At 47.9% G+C, this 24,865-nt stretch overlaps 1 protein-coding gene across 2 annotated transcripts in view; it reads right to left on the bottom strand.

The window, feature by feature from the left end:
- Positions 1–24,865, bottom strand: part of TAF4 (TATA-box binding protein associated factor 4) — a 222,454-nt gene that overhangs the window by 15,615 nt on the left and 181,974 nt on the right. For both annotated transcript variants that reach the window (XM_063959325.1, XM_063959326.1), the window contains one exon: positions 20,298–20,428. In XM_063959325.1, coding sequence (XP_063815395.1) covers positions 20,298–20,428 — 131 coding nt within the window. The remainder of the gene's footprint in view (positions 1–20,297; positions 20,429–24,865) is intronic.

The raw sequence follows: 24,865 nt of genomic DNA, 5'->3' as shown, positions 1-24,865 counted from the left end.
AAATTTCCCTCTGTGCATCTCTCATATATAAGACTGAATCTTTTATATGGTCAATCGTTAGCAGAATAGTGTCTCTGTCTAGTGTGTCAATATTTTCTGACAGTTTTTCTGACCATGCAGCGGCAGCACTGCACATCCAAGCTGACGCAATAGCTGGTCTAAGTATAATGCCTGAGTGTGTGTATACAGACTTCAGGATTGCCTCCTGCTTTCTATCAGCAGGCTCCTTAAGGGCGGCCGTATCCTGAGAGGGTAGTGCCACCTTTTTTGACAAACGTGTGAGCGCTTTATCCACCCTAGGTGGTGTTTCCCAACGTGACCTATCCTCTGGCGGGAAAGGGAACGCCATTAGTACCTTCTTAGGAATTACAAATTTTTTATCAGGGAAAAGCCACGCTTCTTCACACACTTCATTTAGTTCATCTGATGGGGGAAAAACTACGGGTAGTTTTTTCTCCCCAAACATAATACCCTTTTTTGTGGTACCTGGATGTAAATCAGAAATGTTTAACACCTCTTTCATTGCCTCAATCATGCAGTGAATGGCCCTGACAGGCATTAGGTTTGACTCATCGTCGTCGACACTGTTATCAGTATCCGTGTCGACATCCGGGTCTGCAAACTGAGGTAGCGGGCGTTTTAGAGCCCCTGACGACCCCTGAGGCACCTGGACAGGCACGAGCTGAGATCCCGGCTGTCCCACATTTGGCATGTCGTCAAATTTCTTATGTAAAGAATCTATACGTGCACTCATTTCTTTCCATAAGTTCATCCACTCGGGTGTCTGCCCCGCAGGGGGTGACGTCCCTTCAAAATGCATCTGCTCCGCCTCCACCTCATTATCCTCATCAAACATGTCGACACAGCCGTACCGACACACCCCACACACACAGGGAATGCTCAACAGAGGACAGGACCCACAAAAAGCCCTTTGGGGGGACAGAGTGAGAGTATGCCAGCACACACCAGAGCGCTATATATATATACAGGGACTAACTGAGTTATGTCCCTAATAGCTGCTTTTCATATAATATATGTATATATACTGCCAAATTTAATGCCCCCCCTCTCTTTTCCCTCTTACTGTTACTGTATATTGCAGGGAAGAGCCAGGGAGCTTCCTTCCAGCCGAGCTGTGAGGGAAAAATGGCGCCAGTGTGCTGAGGAGATAGGCTCCGCCCCTTTTTCGCGGCCTATTCTCCCGCTTTTTATGGAATTCTGGCAGGGGTATTTACCTCATATATAGCCTCTGGGGCTATATATTGAGGTATTTTAGCCAGCCAAGGTGTTATTATTGCTGCCTCAGGGCGCCCCCCCCCCAGCGCCCTGCACCCTCAGTGACCGGAGTGTGAAGTGTGAGAGGAGCAATGGCGCACAGCTGCAGTGCTGTGCGCTACCTTGGTGAAGACAGAGTCTTCATGCCGCCGATTTTCCGGACCATCTTCTTGCTTCTGGCTCTGTAAGGGGGACGGCGGCGCGGCTCCGGGACCGAACACCAAGGACTGGGCCTGCGGTCGATCCCTCTGGAGCTAATGGTGTCCAGTAGCCTAAGAAGCCCAATCCGGCTGCAAGCAGGCGAGTTCGCTTCTTCTCCCCTTAGTCCCTCGCTGCAGTGAGCCTGTTGCCAGCAGGTCTCACTGAAAATAAAAAAACCTAAGTCTATTCTTTCTAAGAGCTCAGGAGAGCCCCTAGTGTGCATCCAACCTCGGCCAGGCACGAATTCTAACTGAGGCTTGGAGGAGGGTCATAGTGGGAGGAGCAAGTGCACACCAGGTAGTCTGAAATCTTTCTAGAGTGCCCAGCCTCCTTCGGAGCCCGCTATTCCCCATGGTCCTTACGGAGTTCCCAGCATCCACTAGGACGTCCGAGAAATAGGATTTTGGTACTTACCAGGTAAATCCTTTTCTTTGAATCCATAGGGGGCACTGGAGTACTCTTGGGATATGGACGGCTTAGCAGAAACAAAGGCACTGAATATTTAAATTTAGAACTCTCCACCCCTCCATATCCCCGAGTACCTCAGTGTAGTATCTCAGTGTTTTTTACTGAGCCGAACAGGAACTATAGAGAGGTTGACAATGGAGAATTCCCATAACATAACGGACAACAACAAAGTTGACACATAACGTTACTGACAACGAAACAGTTGACACCATAACCGATAGAACCTTATAATTGAACCAGTCGGTGAAAATGTGTTACCATAAGATCCCCTGAGCTTAATACAACCCAGGTAAAACTGCTCTGGGTGGGCGTCCAGTGCCCCCTATGGATTCAAAGAAAAGGATTTACCTGGTAAGTACCAAAATCCTATTTTCTTTTTCATCCACTAGGGGTCACTGGAGTACTCTTGGGACGTGCCAAAGCTTCCCCCGTGGGCGGGAGAGCTGTTTGACACCTGTAACACTAGGCGGCCAAAGCTAGATGCTGATGCCGCAAACGTATCAAACTTGTAAAAGCGCACAAACGTGTGCACTGAAGACCATGTAGCCGCACGGTCAAGCTGTGTCGTAGAAGCTCCACGACCAGCTGGCCATGACGTTCCCACAGAACCTGTGGGATGAGCTATTACTGATGTAGGCGACTGTAACTTAGCCTTAAGGTAAGCCTGACGTATAGTCAGTTTTATCCATCTGGAGAAGGTCTGCTGAGAAGCTATCCAACCCCACTTGGCAGCATCATAGAGAACAAACAACGTATCCGTATTACGAACTGTAGACGTTCGGGACATATAAACGCGTAATGCGCGTACCACATTCAGAATTCTAGAATGTACTGTCAACACAGGAACCACTATTGGTTGATTGATGTGAAAAGATGACACTAGCTTTGGTAAGAAATCGGAAATCGTCCGAAGTTACGCTCTGTCATCAGGAAACACCAAATACGGTGGCTTGCAAGACAAGGCACCCAAATTTGAAAAACGCCTTGCCGAAGCTAAGGCTAGAAGAAAAAACGTTTTCCAAGTCAGAAACTTAATATCCACTTGCTGTAAGGGTTCAAAATATGAAGACTGTAAGAAATCTGAACCCAAATTCAAGTCCCATGGCGCTGTAGGTGGGATAAATGGAGGCTGTACTCTGAGGACACCCTGCAGAAAAATGTGTACCGACGGCAATAGAGCCAATCGTCTGAAAATAAATTGACAACACAGATACCTGCACCTTCAGTGTAGATAAACGCAGTCCTCCATCCAACCCCGTCTGTAAAAATAACAGAATACGGGTAACTTGAAAAATGATGTCGGAAACTTCCGAGCTTCACACCAACCTATATAGGCATGCCAAATTCTGTAATAATGAGCTGCCGTAACCGGCTTACTAGCTCGTAACATGGTTGGTATAACCGATACTGTAATGCCCTCTCTTTCTTCTGAAGAGGGCGGTCTCAACAACCACCTCGTCAACCACAGCCGCGCTAAATAGGGGTAAAAGAACGGCCCCTGTTGTAACGGGTTGGACGTAGTATGAGCGGCCAAGGATCGTCTGCGAGTAGTCCTCGGAGATTCGAGAACCAAACTCTCCGAGACCCATGAGATATCACTAGTATGACTGTGACGGACTCTCTTATGATCCATTTTAGCAACGGAGAGAACAGCGGAAAACGGTGGAAACAGATACACGAGGCTGTACGGCCACGCGATTGTGAGAGCATCCACCGCCACTGCCCTTGGGAACTGTCGTTCTGGACACATACTGGGCGTTTGTAATTGTGGCGAGATGCCATCATGTCCACCTGAGGGTAACCCCACCTGTGGACCAACCTGTGAAAAACCTTTGGATTTAATGCCCAGTCTCCTGGATGAAAATCCCGACGGCTGAGATCATCTGTCTAACAGATGTCCACTCCCGGAATGAACCCAGTCTACAATATCACCTTGTGGTATTCTGGGCAATCGAGGATTCGAGCTACTTCCCGCATTGCCATGCGGCTTCTCGTTCCTCCCTGGTTGTTGTGTATGCGACTGCCGTCGCGTTGTGTGACTGGCCTTGGACAGTCTGAGAGCGAAGCATGTAGTGCATAGTAAATTGCACGGAATTCCAGGACCTTTATAGACAGCAATCTGTCGTGATCCGTTTAGAAACCCTGTCGCTGACCATTTTAAACTACAACTCCCCAACCTCTGAGACTCTCGCCCAGAGTAGAGACACCCTCGCCCCCCTGTGGGATACGCGAGTGAAAACCTCCGAACTGAAGCGCTTCGAAAGCCCATCATTGTTCCTAATAGGCGAATACACCAATGTACCGATAGTGTGCGTGGCTTGAGCACTAATTGTACCAGATGGCGTATAATCTGTTCTTTCTGGTGTAGTAGGTAAATTCTTTGATTTACCGTATCTGGAATCATACCTAGGAATTGAAGTCGTTGAGACGGAATTAGATGCGATTGTTTTTGAACTTGACACTGCAACCGTGGTGTACGTTAGCAGCGCAAGTCGGAGGAGCATCTGTTGAGACGGAGCTCTTATGAGCAGATCGTCTAAGTATGGAACGATTGTCACTGCCAGGGATCTGAGATGATCTATCATCACAAACATCACTTTGGTGAATACCCGAGGCGCTGACAAGAGGCCAAACGGTAGAACCTGAAACGGTTAATGGTTGTGGCGTATTGCAAAACGCAAGAACCTGTGATGAGGTGACCAAACCGGAATGTGTAAGTACGCATCCTGGAGATCAAGCACAATCATGCAATCTTGTGGCTCCAAATATGCAAATACTAACCGCAGAAAATCTATCTTCAATCTGTAGTAAGTGACTTGCTGATTGAGACTGCGACGGAGCCCTCCGGCTTCGGTACCACAAACAGACGGGAATAATAACCCTGACTTTGTTGGTGTACCAGGACTGGAATAAAAACTGCTGAAATTAGCAGAGACTGAATGGCAACCTGCCAAAACGCCTTATTTCGTCCGACAGAGGCAGTCCTGTCTTTTAACCCTAAATAGCGGATACATCCATGAGTGGATGGCTGGAAACCCGGCAAATGTAACGTGTAAAGGCGCACTCCCACAATTGGAAATTCGAGATGGGCTGAGAGCCCGTCAAGCCACTGGCTTGTTGTGACTTTAGCGCCCTGGCGTTACAAGGCGTGACTGTTTTTGTACCACAGCCTTGAAAAGACTGAAGTCTAAAGGCTTTAAACGCCGGACCAGAGTATTTCCGGCTTGATACCGGAGGAGGCCATTTTGTCAAATTTAGGACCAAACAACTTCTGGCCTTGTCGTGCTGAAACTAGCAACGATGAAAAACGAGAAGCAAGGTAACAGGCGGCAGCAGACGCTGTACCGAGATACTCAGCAGCTTCTCATTAACGATAATAAGAATTTACTTACCGATAATTCTATTTCTCGGAGTCCGTAGTGGATGCTGGGGTTCCTGAAAGGACCATGGGGAATAGCGGCTCCGCAGGAGACAGGGCACAAAAAGTAAAGCTTTAGGATCAGGTGGTGTGCACTGGCTCCTCCCCCTATGACCCTCCTCCAAGCCTCAGTTAGGATACTGTGCCCGGACGAGCGTACACAATAAGGAAGGATTTTGAATCCCGGGTAAGACTCCTACCAGCCACACCAATCACACTGTACAACCTGTGATCTGAACCCAGTTAACAGTATGATAACAGCGGAGCCTCTGAAAAGATGGCTCACAACAATAATAACCCGATTTTTGTAACTATGTACAAGTATTGCAGATAATCCGCACTTGGGATGGGCGCCCAGCATCCACTACGGACTCCGAGAAATAGAATTATCGGTAAGTAAATTCTTATTTTCTCTATCGTCCTAGTGGATGCTGGGGTTCCTGAAAGGACCATGGGGATTATACCAAAGCTCCCAAACGGGCGGGAGAGTGCGGATGACTCTGCAGCACCGAATGAGAGAACTCCAGGTCCTCCTTAGCCAGGGAATCAAATTTGTAGGATTTTACAAACGTGTTTGCCCCTGACTAAATAGCCGCTCGGCAAAGTTGTAAAGCCGAGACCCCTCGGGCAGCCGCCCAAGATGAGCCCACCTTCCTTGTGGAATGGGCATTTACATATTTTGGCTGTGGCAGGCCTGCCACAGAATGTGCAAGCTGAATTGTATTACACATTCAACTAGCAATAGTCTGCTTAGAAGCAAGAGCACCCAGATTGTTGGGTGCATACAGGATAACAGCAAGTCAGTTTTCCTGACTCCAGCCGTCCTGGAACCTATATTTTCAGGGCCCTGACAACATCTAGCAACTTGGAGTCCTCCAAGTCCCTAGTAGGTGCAAGGCACCACAATAAACTGGTTCAGGTGAAACAGTGACACCACCTTAGGGAGAGAACTGGGGACGAGTCCGCAGCTCTGCCCTGTCCAAATGGACAAACAGATATGGGCTTTTTTGAGAAAAAAACCACCAATTTGACACTCGCCTGGTCCAGGCCAGGGCCAAGAGCATGGTCACTTTTCATGTGAGATGCTTCAAAACCACAGATTTGACTGGTTTTAAACCAATGTGATTTGAGGAATCCCAGAACTACGTTGAGATCCCACAGTGCCACTGGAGGCACAAAGGGGTTGTATATGCAATACTCCCTTGACAAACTTCTGGACTTCAGGAACTGAAGCCAATTCTTTCTGGAAGAAAATCGACAGGGCCGAAATTTGAACCTTAATGGACCCCAATTTGAGGCCCATAGACACTCCTGTTTGCAGGAAATGTAGGAATCGACCGAGTTGAAATTTCTTCGTGGGGCCTTTCTGGTCTCGCACCACGCAACATATTTTTTCCACATGTGGTGATAATGTTGTGCGGTCACCTCCTTTCTGGCTTTGACCAGGGTAGGAATGACCTCTTCCGGAATGCCTTTTTCCCTTAGGATCCGGCGTTCCACCGCCATGCCGTCAAACGCAGCTGCGGTAAGTCTTGGAACAGACATGGTACTTGCTGAAACAAGTCCCTTCTTAGCGGCAGAGGCCATAAGTCCTCTGTGAGCATCTCTTGAAGTTCCGGGTACCAAGTCCTTCTTGGCCAATCCGGAGCCATGAGTATAGTTCTTACTCCTCTACGTCTTATAATTCTCCGTACCTTAGGTATGATAAGCAGAGGATGGAACACATACAACGACTGGTACACCCACGGTGTTACCAGAACGTCCACAGCTATTGCCTGAGGGTCTCTTAACCTGGCGCAATACCTGTCCCGTTTTTTGTTCAGACGGGACGCCATCATGTCCACCTTTGGTATTTCCCAACGGTTTACAATCATGTGGAAAACTTCCCGATGAAGTTTCCACTCTGCCGGGTGGAGGTCGTGCCTGCTGAGGAAGTCTGCTTCCCAGTTTCCATTCCCGGAATGAAACACTGCTGACAGTGCTATCACATGATTTTCCGCCCAGCAAAAAGTCCTTGCAGTTTTTGCCATTGCCCTCCTGCTTCTTGTGCCGCCCTGTCTATTTACGTGGGCGACTGCCGTGATGTTTTTCCCACTGGATCAATACCGGCTGACCTTGAAGCAGAGGTCTTGCTAAGCTTAGAGCATTATAAATTTAGCCTTCGCTCCAGTATATTTATGTGGAGAAAAGTCTCCAGACTTGATCACACTCCCTGGAAATTTTTTTCTTTGTGTGACTGCTCCCCAGCCTCTCGGGCTGGCCTCTGTGGTCACCAGCATCCAATCCTGAATGCCGAATCTGCGGCCCTCTAGAAGATGAGCACTCTGTAACCACCACAGGAGAGACACCCTTGTCCTTGGATATAGGGTTATCCGCTGATGCATCTGAAGATACGATCCGGACCATTTGTCCAGTAGATCCCACTGAAAAGTTCTTGCGTGAAATCTGCCGAATGGAATTGCTTCGTAGGAAGTCACCATTTTTACCATGGCCCTTGTGCAATGATGCACTGATTTTAGGAGGTTCCTGACTAGCTCGGATAACTCCCTGGCTTTCTCTTCCGAGAGAAACACCTTTTTCTGGACTGTGTCCAGAATCATCCCTAAGCACAGGAGACTTGTCGTCGGGATCAGCTGCGATTTTGGAATATTTAGAATCCACCCGTGCTGTTGTAGCAGTATCCGAGATAGTGCTACTCCGACCTCCAACTGTTCCCTGGACTTTGCCCTTATCAGGAGATCGTCCAAGTAAGGGATAATTAAGACGCCTTTTCTTCGAAGAAGAATCATCATTTCGGCCATTACCTTGGTAAAGACCCGGGGTGCCGTGGACAATCCAAACGGCAGCGTCTGAAACTGATAGTGACAGTTCTGTACCACGAACCTGAGGTACCCTTAGTAATAAGGGCAATTTTGGGACATGGAGGTAAGCATCCCTGATGTCTCGGGACACCATATAGTCCCCTACTTCCTGGTTCGTTATCACTGCTCTGAGTGACTCCATCTTGATTTGAACCTTTGTAAGTGTTCAAATTTTTTTAGATTTAGAATAGGTCTCACCTAGCCTTCTGGCTTCAGTACCACAATATAGTGTGGAATAATACCCCTTTTCTTGTTGTAGGAGGGGTAATTTAATTATCACCTGCTGGGAATACAGCTTGTGAATTGTTTCCCTTACTGCCTCCTTGTCGGAGGGAGACCTTGGTAAAGCAGACTTCAGGAGCCTGCGAAGGGGAAACGTCTCGACATTCCAATCTGTACCCCTGGGATACTACTTGTAGGATCCAGGGGTCCTGTACGGTCTCAGCGTCATGCTGAGAGCTTGTCAGAAGCGGTGGAACGCTTCTGTTCCTGGGAATGGGCTGCCTGCTGCAGTCTTCTTCCCTTTCCTCTATCCCTGGGCAGATATGACTCTTATAGGGACGAAAGGACTGAGGCTGAAAAGACGGTGTCTTTTTCTGCAGAGATGTGACTTAGGGTAAAAACGGTGGATTTTCCAGCAGTTGCCTTGGCCACCAGGTCCGATGGACCGACCCCAAATAACTCCTCTTCCTTTATACGGCAATACACCTTTGTGCCGTTTGGAATCTGCATCACCTGACCACTGTCGTGTCCATAAACATCTTCTGGCAGATATGGACATCGCACTTACTCTTGATGCCAGAGTGCAAATATCCTCTGAGCATCTCGCATATATAGAAATGCATCTTTTAAATGCTCTATAGTCAATAAAATACTGTCCCTGTCAAGGGTATCAATATTTTTAGTCAGGGAATCCGACCAAGCCACCCCAGCTCTGCACATCCAGGCTGAGGCGATCGCTGGTCGCAGTATAACACCAGTATGTGTGTATATACTTTTTATGATATTTTCCAGCCTCCTGTCAGCTGGCTCCTTGAGGACGGCCCTATCTATAGACGGTACCGCCACTTGTTTTGATAAGCGTGTGAGCGCCTTATCCACCCTAAGGGGTGTTTCCCAACGCGCCCTAACATCTGGCGGGAAAGGGTATACCGCCAATAATTTTCTATCGGGGGGAACCCACGCATCATCACACACTTCATTTAATTTATCTGATTCAGGAAAAACTACGGTAGTTTTTTCACATCCCACATAATACCCTCTTTTGTGGTACTTGTAGTATCAGAAATATGTAACACCTCCTTCATTGCCCTTAATGTGTGGCCCTAATAAGGAATACGTTTGTTTATTCACCGTCGACACTGGATTCAGTGTCCGTGTCTGTGTCTGTGTCGACCGACTAAAGTAAACGGGCGTTTTAAAACCCCTGACGGTGTTTTTGAGACGTCTGGACCGGTACTAATTGTTTGTCGGTCGTCTCATGTCGTCAACCGACCTTGCAGCGTGTTGACATTATCACGTAATTCCCTAAATAAGCCATCCATTCCGGTGTCGACTCCCTAGAGAGTGACATCACCATTACAGGCAATTGCTCCGCCTCCTCACCAACATCGTCCTCATACATGTCGACACACACGTACCGACACACAGCACACACACAGGGAATGCTCTGATAGAGGACAGGACCCACTAGCCCTTTGGAGAGACAGAGGGAGAGTTTGCCAGCACACACCAAAAACGCTATAATTATATAGGGACAACCTTATATAAGTGTTTTCCCTTATAGCATCTTTTTTATATATTTCTTACGCCAAATTAGTGCCCCCCCTCTCTGTTTTAACCCTGTTTCTGTAGTGCAGTGCAGGGGAGAGCCTGGGAGCCTTCCCTCCAGCCTTTCTGTGAGGGAAAATGGCGCTGTGTGCTGAGGAGATAGGCCCCGCCCCTTTTTCGGCGGCCTCGTCTCCCGCTCTTTAACGGATTATGGCAGGGGTTAAATATCTCCATATAGCCCCCGGAGGTTATATGTGAGGTATTTTTTGCCAAAAATAGGTTTACATTTGCCTCCCAGGGCACCCCCCTCCCAGCGCCCTGCACCCTCAGTGACTGCCGTGTGAAGTGTGCTGAGAGGAAATGGCGCACAGCTGCAGTGCTGTGCGCTACCTTAAGAAGACTGAGGAGTCTTCTGCCGCCGATTCTGGACCTTCTTCTCGTTTCAGCATCTGCAAGGGGGCCGGCGGCGAGGCTCCGGTGACCATCCAGGCTGTACCTGTGATCGTCCCTCTGGAGCTAATGTCCAGTAGCCAAAGAAGCCAATCCATCCTGCACGCAGGTGAGTTCACTTCTTCTCCCCTAAGTCCCTCGTTGCAGTGATCCTGTTGCCAGCAGGACTCACTGTAAAATAAAAAACCTAAGCTAAACTTTTCTAAGCAACTCTTTAGGAGAGCCACCTAGATTGCACCCTTCTCGGCCGGGCACAAAAATCTAACTGAGGCTTGGAGGAGGGTCATAGGGGGAGGAGCCAGTGCACACCACCTGATCCTAAAGCTTTACTTTTTGTGCCCTGTCTCCTGCGGAGCCGCTATTCCCCATGGTCCTTTCAGGAACCCCAGCATCCACTAGGACGATAGAGAAAAGTATAACGTGATCGTCATTGTTTCCATACACAGAGCGCCCTAGTGACCCAAAATGTATCTTGGGTCTTTATAAAGTTTGACACAGACGAATTCACCAATGGCGGATTCTCCAATTTAGATGTCACTGTGTGGAAACGGGTCAATAGCCTTAAATCTTAGTAAGATATCCTAAATAAGAAAACCATTGAAGATCTGTCGTTTAGTAAATACAACGGATTAGATGTTAGAGGCTCCTTATTCTCTGTAAATTTAGATGTTAGAGCCTCCTTATACTCTGTAAATTTCAGAGACTGACTCACTGGTCATTAGCAATGTATGGTTGTCAAAACCCGCACTATCTGACTGTCTAATGTGCCCTCCTCACTCGTATTTAGCGCTGTGAGGTTTGACATAGAATTGTCAGGACTGCAACATAGAAGAAATGTTTAAATTATAAGACCAGTTGGGCGTTGCCACGGCAGCAACGGAGTAGGGAGCGGATCTCGGGAGCTCCCCGAATAAACCCATCCTTTCACCCATCCTGACCCCTCTGGTGTCCCTGCCCGGGCTACATACCTCCCTCATACTGCTGGGCGCCGGCGGGCATCCTTTCTTGCGGTCTCCGGGGACTCGTGGGACGGCGCCGGCTGACTTCCGGCCCTGCGGCCTAGGCCTCCTCCGGATCCCCGGCCTCAATTTCGGCGCCCTCGGGCGCGGAACGCCCGGAGCTCGGGCGACGGGCTGTCACTGCCAACAAGCACCCTGGGACGACTGGGAGGTGGAAGCTGCCTCTCCTCTCCCTGACAGGCTGCGGCCCGGAGCCCTAACACCCGGAGGGGCATAAGAAGCAGGTACTTCTGGGGAAGGGGAAGGGACACTGCGGCCATTTTGGGAGAAGCTATACAGAAGGCCCCACTGCTCTGGGCTGACCTCCATGCTTGGAAGGGCTGCATTCATCTGTTGTGCCCTGTGAACTGTCTCTGCACACAGGATCTTTACTGCATACTGACCTCTCCTATTATTACTCTCCTAATGACTGTGCTAATACCCATCTGAGATTGGAGACAAAGTCAGCTATATACATTGCACGGCCCTTCCATTATATCACACAGGAGCTGCACATAGATTGGATCTGCCTACACTGCTGTGCTGCACCAATATCCTACAGTGTACTGCGTACCATTATCCTACTTTGTTACTCTGACATACAAACCGGACACGGTTGGTTCCCGCCACTGATTATACGCAACCTTGCTGCAGCCGCCTTCTAATTACAATCCTATACTGTAGCCCTACTGTGGGGTGAGTGTGACTGCTCCTGTCCAATATGGTTAAGGGCGGCCAGAGTGCGGCCGCGGCCAAACTAGAAAGATTTACCAGACAACCCAATCCCAGGGCTGCACCGGCTCCTTCTCATGAAGCCTCTCCAACACACTCGACCTCCCCTCCCGAGTCAGCGGTTAATTCCCCGGAGGCAGCGGGGGCGCCGTCTATTCAACAAGTGCTGGAGGCTATAGCTGGCAGTGAACAACGTCTCTCCGATAAGATGGAGAAGGTGCAGTGCGATCTCTCCTTGCTCCGCCAAGATGTTCAACGTATCCGAGAGAGAGTGGGTGAGGCGGAGACACGGGTCTCCAATCTGGAAGATTTATGTGGCCCCCTTAAGCAGTCCGTATCCACGGTGACCCAGCAGGTTTCCTCCCTTCAGACCAAGCTCTTAGACATGGAGGGACGGCTGCGTAGAAACAACGTCAGATTTGTAGGCCTGCCTGAAAGAGAAGAGGGTTCGCAGCCGGAGGACTTCCTCGAATCCTGGCTTAAGGAGATGTATGGCGCTGAGTCTTTTACGGCCCATTTCACGGTGGAGCGAGCACATAGGATACCATCTCGGCCGCTACCTCCTGGTGCCCCTCCTCGCACCTTCATCGCTAAATTCCTGCACTATAAAGACCGTGACTCGGTTCTCCGCTTAGGTCGCACGAAGGGCCCGTTGGTCCGCAATGGAGTCAAGGTATCGGCCTTCCCGGACTTTGCCGCAGACGTCCAGAAGGACCGAGCCCAGTTTATGCCCATTAAACGACGGCTGCGAGACCTCAACATTTCATACTCCATGTTGTTTCCCTCAAGGCTCCGAGTTGTGGCGGACGGGGAGACCAAGTTTTTTAACTCCCCTAGAGAGGCGGCCCAATGGTTGGACAGATTTGCACCGGGTGCTCGGCAACTGGCTCCAGACTGATCTCCTATGTGGAAAAGCCCGGGGCCTGGTCTACCGGAGGCTTGATCACAGTTCGGGGAGCCCCCCTTCTTTGCATTGGTGGCTCAAGACTTTTACGTCCAAGTGGTGTTGGTTAGAGAGGGTTAGAGGTTCAGCTGAGAATCTAGGCCTTCCTAGCGCTTGGTAGTTTGGGTTGATTGTTCGGGATATAAGTATGCCGGAGTTCGGGGTGGTGTACGGGGAGGGAATGGTTAATTGGGAAGCTGCTAGTTGCGCCTCCTTCTGCTGTTTTTTTTTTTTTCTTTAGTTTGTTATTTTTCTTATTTAAGTATTTTCTGAGGCAAGGATGTTTCATATTTCAGATGCTATGGCTTACAACGCAGGGCTCATATACGTCATGTTTTGCTGGTATTGATAATGCTTATTCTCAAGATGTATTTTGGGAGAGGTCCATCCGGGAGGTGTATAGAGCTTATAGGGGGCCATGATTAATCTGAAAATTCTGGCATGGAATGTTCGAGGTCTGAATAACAAAATCAAATGCTCTTTGATTCTAAATATGATTAAGAAATATGACCCGGATATTGCATGCCTCAGTGAGACCCACTTGGAGGGACATAGGTTACTGTCATTACGACGGGCCTGGGTGGGCTGGGCTTACCATGCCTCTCACTCCTCCTTTTCTAGGGGTGTCTCCGTTCTGATTAAAAAGACAGTGCAATTCGAGTTGTTATCGATTAAAACTGACCCGTATGGAAGATATGTATTTATAGAATATAAGCTGAACTCCCAGCCCTATTACATTTTAGCGGTGTATGTCCCCCCTCCTTTCTCATATACTGTGCTGCAACAAGCTGCGTCCTTCATAGCTCCTTCCCCTACCACCCCAGTGATCTGCTTGGGAGATTTTAATAACGTCCTGGATCTGTCTATGGACCGATGGCACTCCCCACCGGCTGCGCTGGTGGGAGGTGGTCCTACCAAGTTTGCGGATTTTTTGAATAGTTTGCAGTGGGTAGATGTGTGGCGACTTCGTCACCCTGCGGTCCGTCAGTTCTCCTGTTTTTCCAGCACTCACGGCTCCTTCTCCAGAATTGACCTGATGTTGGTGTCCCCCGCCCTCGTCCCTAGGATTATTGACGTCCACTACGAGGCTCGAGGGGTCTCTGACCACTCCCCTCTGATGATGACTCTTGCTGTGGAAAGTCAGAGGGGGCACTCCTATTGGAAACTGCACCCCTCTTGGCTGACCCAGCTGGGGGACTGCGGTGACTTGGAGACTCAGTGGGAGGGTTACTTTAACGACAATGTAGGGTCTGCCCCGGGTACAGTAGTCTGGGATTCGTTTAAGGCGTTCTTGAGAGGTTCATATATTGGACGAATAGCGGCTCATAAAATGTCCTCTAGGGAGAGAGAACAGGCCCTTGAAAAGGACGCTAGGGACCTAGAGTCCCAATATCTGTCTGACAGCGCCCCCGCGACAAAGACACGATGGCTGGTGGCTAAGTCAGTTTGGTTGGCCCACCTGTCTGATAAAAACTCTCGTTCCCTCCTTTTTAAAGCTACTAATATATATATGCAGGCTGATAGGTCGGGGGGCCTCCTGGCCCGTCTTATACATTACGATCGTCCTGGGACCACGATCACCCAAATGTCCGGGGCGGATGGCTCTCTTGTCGACACCACACCGGACATTGCGCTGTTATTCCGATCTTACTTCTCTGAGGTTTATAATTCACAGTTGCAGTGCTCTACTTCAGATCTTTCAAATTACATGGGGGGTGTTCCGCTGCCCGCACTCTCCTCTGAAGCCTGTGAGCTGCTGGAGGCGCCCTTGACGCTCGAAGAGGTGGCTGCGGCCATTGGTATGTCCCCTAATGGCAAGGCTCCGGGATGTGACGGAATTCCCTCCGAGGTATACAAAAATCATGTTGATTTCTTTGGCCCCAGGCTTCATGCCCTGTACTTAGATATATTTGCCAATAACGAACTCCCCCCCTCCATGTCAGAGGCAGTTATAATAGTGATCCCAAAACCCGGTAAGGACCCTAGATCTCCGGACTCCTATAGACCGATATCCCTGATTCCCACCGATGCTAAGATCCTGGCAAAGATATTGGCAGTACGGCTCAACACAGTGATAACCTCCCTCATTCACCCGGACCAGACCGGCTTCATGCCAGGAAAGTCCACGTCTATCAATTTACGTAGACTGCATACCATTTTACAACTCCCACACGACTCCCCTTCTGTCTCGGCTGTGGTCTCGTTAGACGCGGCCAAGGCCTTTGACAGCATTGAATGGGCTTATTTATGGGAGGTGATGGCTTGTATGGGCTTTGGACCCAATTTTATAAAATGGATTAAACTACTGTATCAACATCCGAGTGCCAGGATCTTGGTGAACGGTTATGTATCCCCATCTTTTCAATTGACCCGAGGTACTAGACAGGGCTGCCCCCTGTCCCCTACGCTGTTTGCCTTGACCATCGAGCCCCTGGCCTGCTTGATAAGATCGCACCCAGATATTGTGGGAATTTGTACAGGTTCACGTGAGGATAGAATAGCTCTTTATGCCGATGACATGTTGTTGTTTTTGCAGGATTACACCAAGTCAATGCCCACCCTTGTTGCGTGTGATAGAGAACTTTGGAGATCATTCGGGTCTTAGAATTAACTGGCCTAAATCATACATTATGCCAGTCATAGGCCCCCCTCCTACCGCTTCCAAAATCCCCCTGCCATTATGTTGGACGGTACAATTTAAGTACCTTGGAATCCAAATAACTAACGACCCTTCTGATTTTGTCCCTCTGAATCTGGACCCGACCATGCAGTGGGTCACGGGCAAATCTAAGACTTGGTGTAAGCTTCCACTGACTGTGTCTGGCAGGGTTAATCTCATTAAAATGATTATACTGCCCAAACTCTTATATATTATTCTCCAGTCCCCGGTATATATTTATCCAATATTCTTTAGGAAATTGAATAGCGTTCTGTCCTCACTGATCTGGGCTAATAAACGACCTAGGATACAGCTAAATACCCTTACCAGACAGCGATCTGACGGCGGCCTGGCTCTACCTAACTTTCAGATGTATTACTTCGCTGCTCAGCTGACTCATATCGCTGTATGGGCACAAAACTCTGGGGCTGACTCTTTGCATTGTGAGTTTATTCGTTGTTACTTTCCCTACCTCTCTCCTATGCAGGTGTTACTGAGTGGGAGCATAGCTAGGTTTCTTCCCCCTATCATTTTTCAGGCCCTAAAGATCTGGCGGGCCCTGAGAGACCTCTTGAGGTATGATGGCCTGGACCCGGATACCCCCTTGTGGTATTCTGACTGGCTCCCTGAATTGCATGCACTTGAGGGGCGGGAGGTATGGGCCCCTAGATCGGTGATTTCTATCTCTCAACTTTATCTAGATAATGCATTTAAATCCTTTCAACAACTGAGAGATGAGTTTGACCTACCCAATTCTTACTTCTTCAGATACCTCCAGCTTCGTCACGCCCTCCAGTCCCAATTTGCCGAATCACCCCCACGAATCCTCCCATTCCCCATCAAGACTTTTGTGACCACTTTGGGTCGGGCTAAGATGGTCTCCCTTGCGTATGGATATCTTCTTACCAAGCTCCATACGGACCCTATGACACGTCTCCGTGGAAAGTGGGAGGAGGATCTGGGTCTAATAACTGAGGAGGACTGGGTCCTCGCTTTGGAATACCCTGCCAAGGTTACCAAGTCCCTTAGATATCAGCAGATTCAATTCTTCATTTTACACAGAACATATATGACTCCAGCTAGGCTGGCTACGTTTGGGACGGGCAGATCTGGCCTTTGTCCTAAGTGTGGGGGGGCGGTGGGAACATTCTGGCATCTAGTGTGGGACTGCCCGAGGTTGAGGGTGTTCTGGTCGGGGGTCGGGTCAATTCTGGAGAGTACGGGAGTGCCTGGCGGACTGCTTACCCCACAATTCTGTATTTTGGGAATGGGATGCTTTGCTCCTGTGTCTGTTTCAGTGGGTCTCTATGCTCTAAATGTATGCGCCTTGGCTAAGGTTTGCATTGCAAGGATGTGGATGGCCCCTAAAGGCCCGTTAATATCTGCACTTAAGACCTTAATAAACGACACAATAATTAAGGAAAGATATGTATATATGAAACAAAACGCATCAGCTAAGTTTGATAGGGTTTGGTCTCCATGGCTAGACTCCTCCCATTCTCATCTGGTTCCCCAAATATAGTGGGCACTGAAGTGCAAGCATATCAATAAATTACTATAACTGATGTATACTGAGATGTTGGCGGTTGGGCCCTGCGTGTCCACCTACAGTACTTATGTGTATGACTAATAGAGTCCTGAATCGGATGGCTCCTTCTCACTCTGCCTCCCCCCCCCCCCCTTTTTTTTTTGTTTTGTTATTTTTCTACAGTTTAGGTTACGGGTATAAATATAAAAGGTAATGAAGACTAATATAGTTGGCTACGGATTTTGCAGACCCTAAAGGTCTGAACAATAGGAAATCCTTGTGTATTTCTTTTTGGAAATTGTACTGATATCTCATTGTTGTAAGCTTCGTTTAAAACATGGCTTTGATTCAAGATGAATGGATGTACTGTTTGTGCTATGATAATGCTCTGCAATGTCTGTACCTTATTCTTCAGACTACTGAATAAAAATTACTTTATTAAAAAAAAATTATAAGACCAGTTAAATTAACACCCTGGTATCCCAAGTGAAATTGGACTAAGACTCCTCCGTTAAAGCTGGCGGAGTAACTTCCGAGACTCCGATCTTACCGCTCCTGTCGAAACCTACAAAACATACTGAACATGTGGTAGATTTATGTCCAGACTTTTGTTTAAAAGTATTTTTAGTCTGTGCTGGAGCCTTACTCCTTATGCCGACAGACAACACAATAGGCAAAGGACAGACACTTGCACGACTCAGTAAAATTTTTACTTAAGGTGTGTAATATATATCTATCTATTTATGGCCGAAATGCAGTTCACATGGCCAGCCTATGTGAAACCTGAACCAAACTTCCCACTAACACCCCTGCGCCTCCGGTGGAGTAGTGATGTAGGGCAGGAATGTTCTGGAATTACAAACTGGAAGAAACAGGAAGCATGGTTAAAATGGCCCCCATGCCATGCTTACACTGATAATCACAGTTACAATTGCTACAGTGTTAATATAGGCTGAATAGCCTATTATACAGTGAAAATCACAAGCAGGTTACAATACATGCTGTAGTGTTAATATAGGCTCAATAGCCGATTATACAGTGATAATCACAGGCAGACCACAATACATGCTGTAGTGTTAATATAGGCTCAATAGTCTATTACACTGTGAAAATCACAGGCAGTCTACAATACATGGATCCAGTATTAATATAGGCTCACTAGCCTATCATACATTAACTCTGCCTGCTGTTTATATAGGTATGGCAGCCCTTTACATTCCCTTGCCGCTGTAATCAGCCAGATTCCCCCTGTACTCCCTGTAGCGCTGTGTCTCAGCGGGGAGCGCCGAGAAGTTGCAGGGAGGCGAGGGACACTTCTTGCCGAGCAGCGGAGGTCGGCTGGCCGGAGCGGCGCGTAGCGGCTTCCGGCGTCGCTAGCCGAGCTGCGGCGGTTCTCCCCCTCTCAGCGCTGGCACCAAGACAGCACTGACGGAGCGTCTGGGTGGGCGGACGGTGCTGGGGCGGCCAGACGGAGCGGCTGGGGCGGCCGGACGGAGCGGCTGGGGCGGCCGGACGGAGCGGCTGGGGCGGCCGGACGGAGCGGCTGGGGCGGCCGGACGGAGCGGCTGGGGCGGGCGGCTGTATGAGCGGCGGCATTACAACAGTGACCCCACACAGCGGGGCGGCAGCCTGCGCTGACCGCCCCGTTTCCCCAGCATACCTTGTTGTAGGGAGGCCTGCGATGGGCTTCTAAGCTCCGAGCTCTTCCGGTCATGGCTGCGACGGGGCTTCTATCTGTAAGCTCCGTCCAGCTGTTGCAGGAGACAGTGGGCTGCCTGTGGCTGTGAGGGTGCTCTTTGTGAGGACCGACACGCCATGCGCTGTCCGTGCAGCGGCACTATCCCGGACCCATGTTTTTCCAGAAACTGGGAAGGGATGTGCTAAGTGAAAAAAAAGTAAAATGTAAAAGTAAAAATGAAAAATTAATAAAATCTTCCACCAAGTGTGGGAACTCCACACAAGCCTTGTTAGTGCTGTGAGCACAGAAAAAACACTGAGATACTACACTGAGGTACTCGGGGATATGGAGGGGTGGAGAGTTCTAAATTTAAATATTCAGTGCCTTTGTTTCTGCTAAGCCGTCCATATCCCAAGAGTACTCCAGTGACCCCTAGTGGATGAAAAAGAAATTAGAATATTGGAGTGTCAGAAACATAGCATAATGAAATCAGTTTGTGCTTGATGTCTATTTCTTTTTTTGGTCTTTTTTGTGTATCCTATACAAATATTTGTTTTATATATTGCATACTGTGCCTTTTAGAATTTGTCGTACGCTGTATTATCATGTCTGTAAAAGATCTTCTCAACTATGGTGTACATTCAATACCTTTCTGGTCCTTTCCAACGGAAAGGACCCGACAGGTTTGTATTCAGTGAGCGGCCAAATCAGACTGTCGGATTTGGCCGCACCAGACAAACTGGGAATGCAGACACCGCTTAAACCCCGTCCCCGCTCTACTACTCACCCTGTCCCCAGCACCCGTCCCCGCTCCACTACTTTCCCGGTCCCCGGCATCCGTCCCCGCTCCACTACTCACCAGATCCCCGGCATCCGTCCCCGCTCCACTACTCACCCGGTCCCCGGCATCCGTCCCCGCTCCACTACTCACCCGGTACCCGGCATCCGTCCCCGCTTCCCCGTCTCATCTCCCCGGTTCTGAAAAATGTCAATCGACTTTAAAAAAAGTCAGATTGACATTGTCGGAACCGGGGCCAAAACCGGTCGTATTTGGCCACGGAACACGTGGATCCACGGCTGATCAGACAATCCACGTGGTTTACGACAAGTCGGGAATTCCCGACTTGTCAGAAAAAATGGCCCGGCATTGAATAGGTCGGAACCCCTTCAGACCTAAACCTGTCGGAAACTGCTGTCTTTCCGACAAGACGGCAGTTTCCGAAAGGTATTGAATACACCCCTATGTATGCGATTAATTACTTATGATTAAAAAAAAAATATATATATATGCATTTTGCTCATATGATGCACTTCACCTTATGAGAAATATTCTTTTGCTGTGCAGTTTCTGAAATTTTCTCTACAATATTCTGTAGTCGTTGCTGTGTAGCATGAGAGACATAGCCAACCACATCCGGATGGATTTCCGTTATCCCGTGTTTCTTACCTAAAGACAAAGAACATGGTAAAGCATATTGTAATTTCCAAGGTTTATATTCTTGAAAGATTAAATATACAGGAATTAGCTTATATATTTCTGCCTTTTATATTGCGGTTGGTTATATTAATCTGTGCTTTAAATGTGCTGATGAAGAGTTGTTCAATTCGCATTCAATTGCTTAATAACTGAACTACTCAAATTTTACTTTCTGACATTTTAGGAGTTTCCTTGGTTTAAGCTGCATAGTGTTTATTGTGATTGGGCTGTCTGCAAGCCAGTGTGTATGCCCCACCCCCTATATTCAACAAATGCAGATCCAGCTCACCAGAGAGAAATGAGAAAAAATAAAATACTAATAATTTAAAGAGGTTATAAGTAAATATAAAGAAAGGGGTGGGGTTAGAGCTTGGGGATTGGAGGTTTAAGAATTTGTTACACTTAATGAAGTAAAAAGGAGGTGCTTGGAAAAAATTTTTTAAAACAACCTGCAAAATGTATATGGGAGAAATAGGTGGAAGCCCAGTTATTGTATCTGTTTTCTACGGGTGATGTTGCAGGATGCACATCTGTTTTCTACGGGTGATGTTGCAGGATGCACATCTGTTTTCTACGGGTGATGTTGCAGGATGCACATCTGTTTTCTACAGGTGATGTTACAGGATGCACATCTGTTTTCTGTAAGTGATGTTACAGGATGCACATCTATTTTCTGTAAGTGATGTTACAGGATGCACATCTATTTTCTGTAAGTGATGTTACAGGATGCACATCTGTTTTCTACGAGTGATGTTACAGGATGCACATCTGTTTTTATAAGTGATGTTACAGGATGCACATCTGTTTTCTATAAGTGATGTTGCAGCATACACCTGTTTTCTACGAGTGATGTTACAGGATGCACATCTGTTTTCTATAAGTGATGTTGCAGCATACACCTGTTTTCTACGAGTGATGTTACAGGATGCACATCTGTTTTTTATAAGTGATGTTACAGGATGCACATCTGTTTTCTATAAGTGATGTTGCAGCATACACCTGTTTTCTACGAGTGATGTTACAGGATGCACATCTGTTTTCTATAAGTGATGCAGCATACACCTGTTTTCTACGAGTGATGTTACAGGATGCACATCTGTTTTTTATAAGTGATGTTACAGGATGCACATCTGTTTTCTATAAGTGATGTTGCAGCATACACTTGTTTTCTACGAGTGATGTTACAGGATGCACATCTGTTTTCTATAAGTGATGTTGCAGCATACACTTGTTTTCTACGAGTGATGTTACAGGATGCACATCTGTTTTCTATAAGTGATGTTGCAGCATACACTTGTTTTCTACGAGTGATGTTACAGGATGCACATCTGTTTTTATAAGTGATGTTACAGGAGGCACATCTGTTTTTATAAGTGATGTTATAGAAAACAGATGTGCATCCTGTAAGTGATGCTGCAGCATACCCCTGTTTTCTACGAGTGATGTTACAGGATGCACATCTGTTTTCTGTAAGTGACGTTGCAGCATGAACCGTTTTCCATAACTGACTTTGCAGCATGCACATCTGTTTTCTATAAGTGACATGTTTTCTACAAGTGATGTTGCAGCATACGCATCTGACTTTGCAGCATGCACATCTGTTTTCTATAAGTGACATTTCAGCATACACTTGTTTTCTAAAAGGTGATGTTGCAACATACACGTTTGCTATAAAACATCTGTTTTCTACGAGTGAAGCCAAACCATGCACATCTTTGTTTCGATGAACAAAGTTGTAGCATGCACATTTGTTTTCAACAAAAGGTCGACACCAATACGGTCGACACCACTTAGGTCAACAACAATTGGTCGACACACCTTAAGTCGACACCTGAAATAGGTTTTGTTTTGTTTTTTCATTTTATTGAACTTTTTCATACTTTACGATCCACGTGGACTACAATTGAGAACGGTAACCTGCCCGAGCGAAGCGTGCCATGTGAGGGGACACGGTGTACTAATTGGGGTTCCTGGTCACATTACGGAGAAAACGACACAAAAAAAAAGAAAAAAAGAATTTTAATACCTAGCGGTAAATCCTTTTCTTGTAGTCCATAAGGGATATTAGGGAAATCTAGTACGATGGGGTATACACGGAGTCCAAAGGAGCCAGTGCACTTTAAATTTCTTCAACTGAGTGCGCTGGCTCCTCCCCTCTATGCCCCCTCCCACAAGCAGTTATAAGTAAAAACATGCCCGAAGGAGAAAGAACATAAATAAGAGAAGGAACATGATAACAATGAGTGGTGAGATTTATACACCAACACACCACAAACATATAACAAATAGCAACGGCTGGTAACAACAACAGCAACAGCTGAACAGGTAACTATAGAACAAGAACCTGCAGAAAAGTCAACGCACTGAGGCGGGCGCCCAATATCCCTTATGGACTACGAGAAAAGGATTAATCAGTAGATATTAAAACCCTATTTTCTCTAGCTTCCATAAGGGATATTGGGGAATCTAATACGATGGGGATGTCCCAAAGCTTCCACAACGGACGGGAACGTGCGGAGACTGATGCAGCACCGCCTGCCCAAACTAGGTATCCTCTTTGGCCAAGGAATCAAACCGGTAGAACTTCACAAAGGTGTTATTCCTCGACCAGGTAGCAGCTCGGCATAGTTGCAAGGCCGAGACTCCACGGGGAGCCGCCCAGGAAGAGACCACTGATCTTGTAGAGTGGGCCTTTAGAGACTTAGGAACAGGTAAGGCTGCCGACAAATAGGCCTGTTGAATAGTAAGGCTACTCCAACGAGCAATGGACTGCTTTGAAGCAGGGCAACCCTTTTTCTGCGCATCATCAAGCACGAACATGGAATCCGTTTTTATGACCCGAGCCGTGAGTTTGACATAAATCTTCAAGGCTCGCACAGCATCCAATGCCTCCGGAAGAGCAGAAGCGTCAGAACTGGACGGAACTACAATAGGTTAATTCAGGTGAAATGCGGAGACAACCTTCGGCAGGAACTGCTATCTAGTCCAGAGCTCCGCTCGGTCCTCGTAAAAGACCAAGGGGGTCATTCCGAGTTGATCGCTCACTAGCAGTTTTTAGCAGCTGTGCAAACGCTATGCCGCCGCCCACTGGGAGTGTATTTTAGCCTAGCAGAAGTGCGAACGAAAGGATCGCAGAGCGGCTATAAACATTTTTTTTGGAGTTTCTGAGTAGCTCAAAACCTACTCAGTGCTTGCGATCACTTCAGACTGTTCAGTTCCTGTTTTGACGTCACAAACACGCCCTGCCACGCCTGCGTTTTTCTTGGCACGTCTGCGTTTTTCCAAACACTCCCTGAAAACGGTCAGTTGACACCCAGAAACTCCCATTTCCTGTCAATCACTCTGCGGTCAGCAGTGCGACTGAAAAGCTTCGCTAGACCATGTGTGAAACTACATCGTTTGTTGTAATAGTACGTCACACGAACAAATGCAGCTAGCTATCAACTCGGAATGACCACCCAAGTACGGACTTTTACACGATAAGTCCCCCAATTCCGAGACACGTCGAGCAGAAGCCAGGGCCAGTAACATCACCGTCTTCCACGTGATGTACTTGTCTTCTACTGTCATCAGAGGTTCAAACCAGGAGGACTGTAGAAATGTCAACACTACATCCATATCCAAGGGTGCCGTAGGTGGCACAGGAGGTGGTTGTATGTGGAGTACGCCTTGTAAGAAGGTCTGAACTTCTGGCAACAGTGCCAATTTTTTCTGGAAGAAAATGGAGAGATCTGAAATCTGGACCTTAATGGAAACCACACACAAGCCCTTATCCACACCAGCCTGCAGGAAGCGTAAGAAACGTCCCAAGTGGAACTCTGCAGGTGGATACGTGCATTCCTCGCACCAAGAGATATATCTCCTCCAGATATGATGATAGTGTTTTGACATCACCGGTTTCCTGGCCTGAACCATGGTAGCAATAACCTTCTTGGAAAGGCCCTTGTGAGCTAGGATGTGCCGCTCAACCTCCATGCCGTCAAACGAAGTCACCGTAAGTCCAGGTAGACAAACAGTCCTAGTTGAAGAAGATCTCTTCTGAGTGGTAGAGGCCAAGGGTCTTCGACGGACATGTCCAGAAGATACGCGTACCACGCCCTCCGAGGCCAATCGGGGGCAATTAGAATTGCCTGGACACCTTGATTCCTGATTCGCTTTAGCACCCTTGGGAGCAATTGGTTCGGAGGAAACAGGTAGACCAGCCGGTATGGCCAAGGCGACGCCAGTGCGTCCACTGCACTCGCCTGAGGGTCCTGGTTCGTGAGCAATACCAGGGAAGTTTCTTGTTGAGACGAGAAGCCATCATGTCTATTTATGGGCAATCCCACTGGTCGATGATCTGCTGGTACACCAGATGGTGGAGCCCCCACTCCCCCGGGTGGAGATCGTGATGACTCAGGAAGTCCG

Source organism: Pseudophryne corroboree, chromosome 3 (assembly GCF_028390025.1).
Source record: "Pseudophryne corroboree isolate aPseCor3 chromosome 3, aPseCor3.hap2, whole genome shotgun sequence".
Classification (NCBI taxonomy): Eukaryota; Metazoa; Chordata; class Amphibia; order Anura; family Myobatrachidae; genus Pseudophryne; species Pseudophryne corroboree.
Note: the sequence above shows the minus strand (reverse complement) of the source record. Positions and strands in the feature narration are given on the sequence as shown.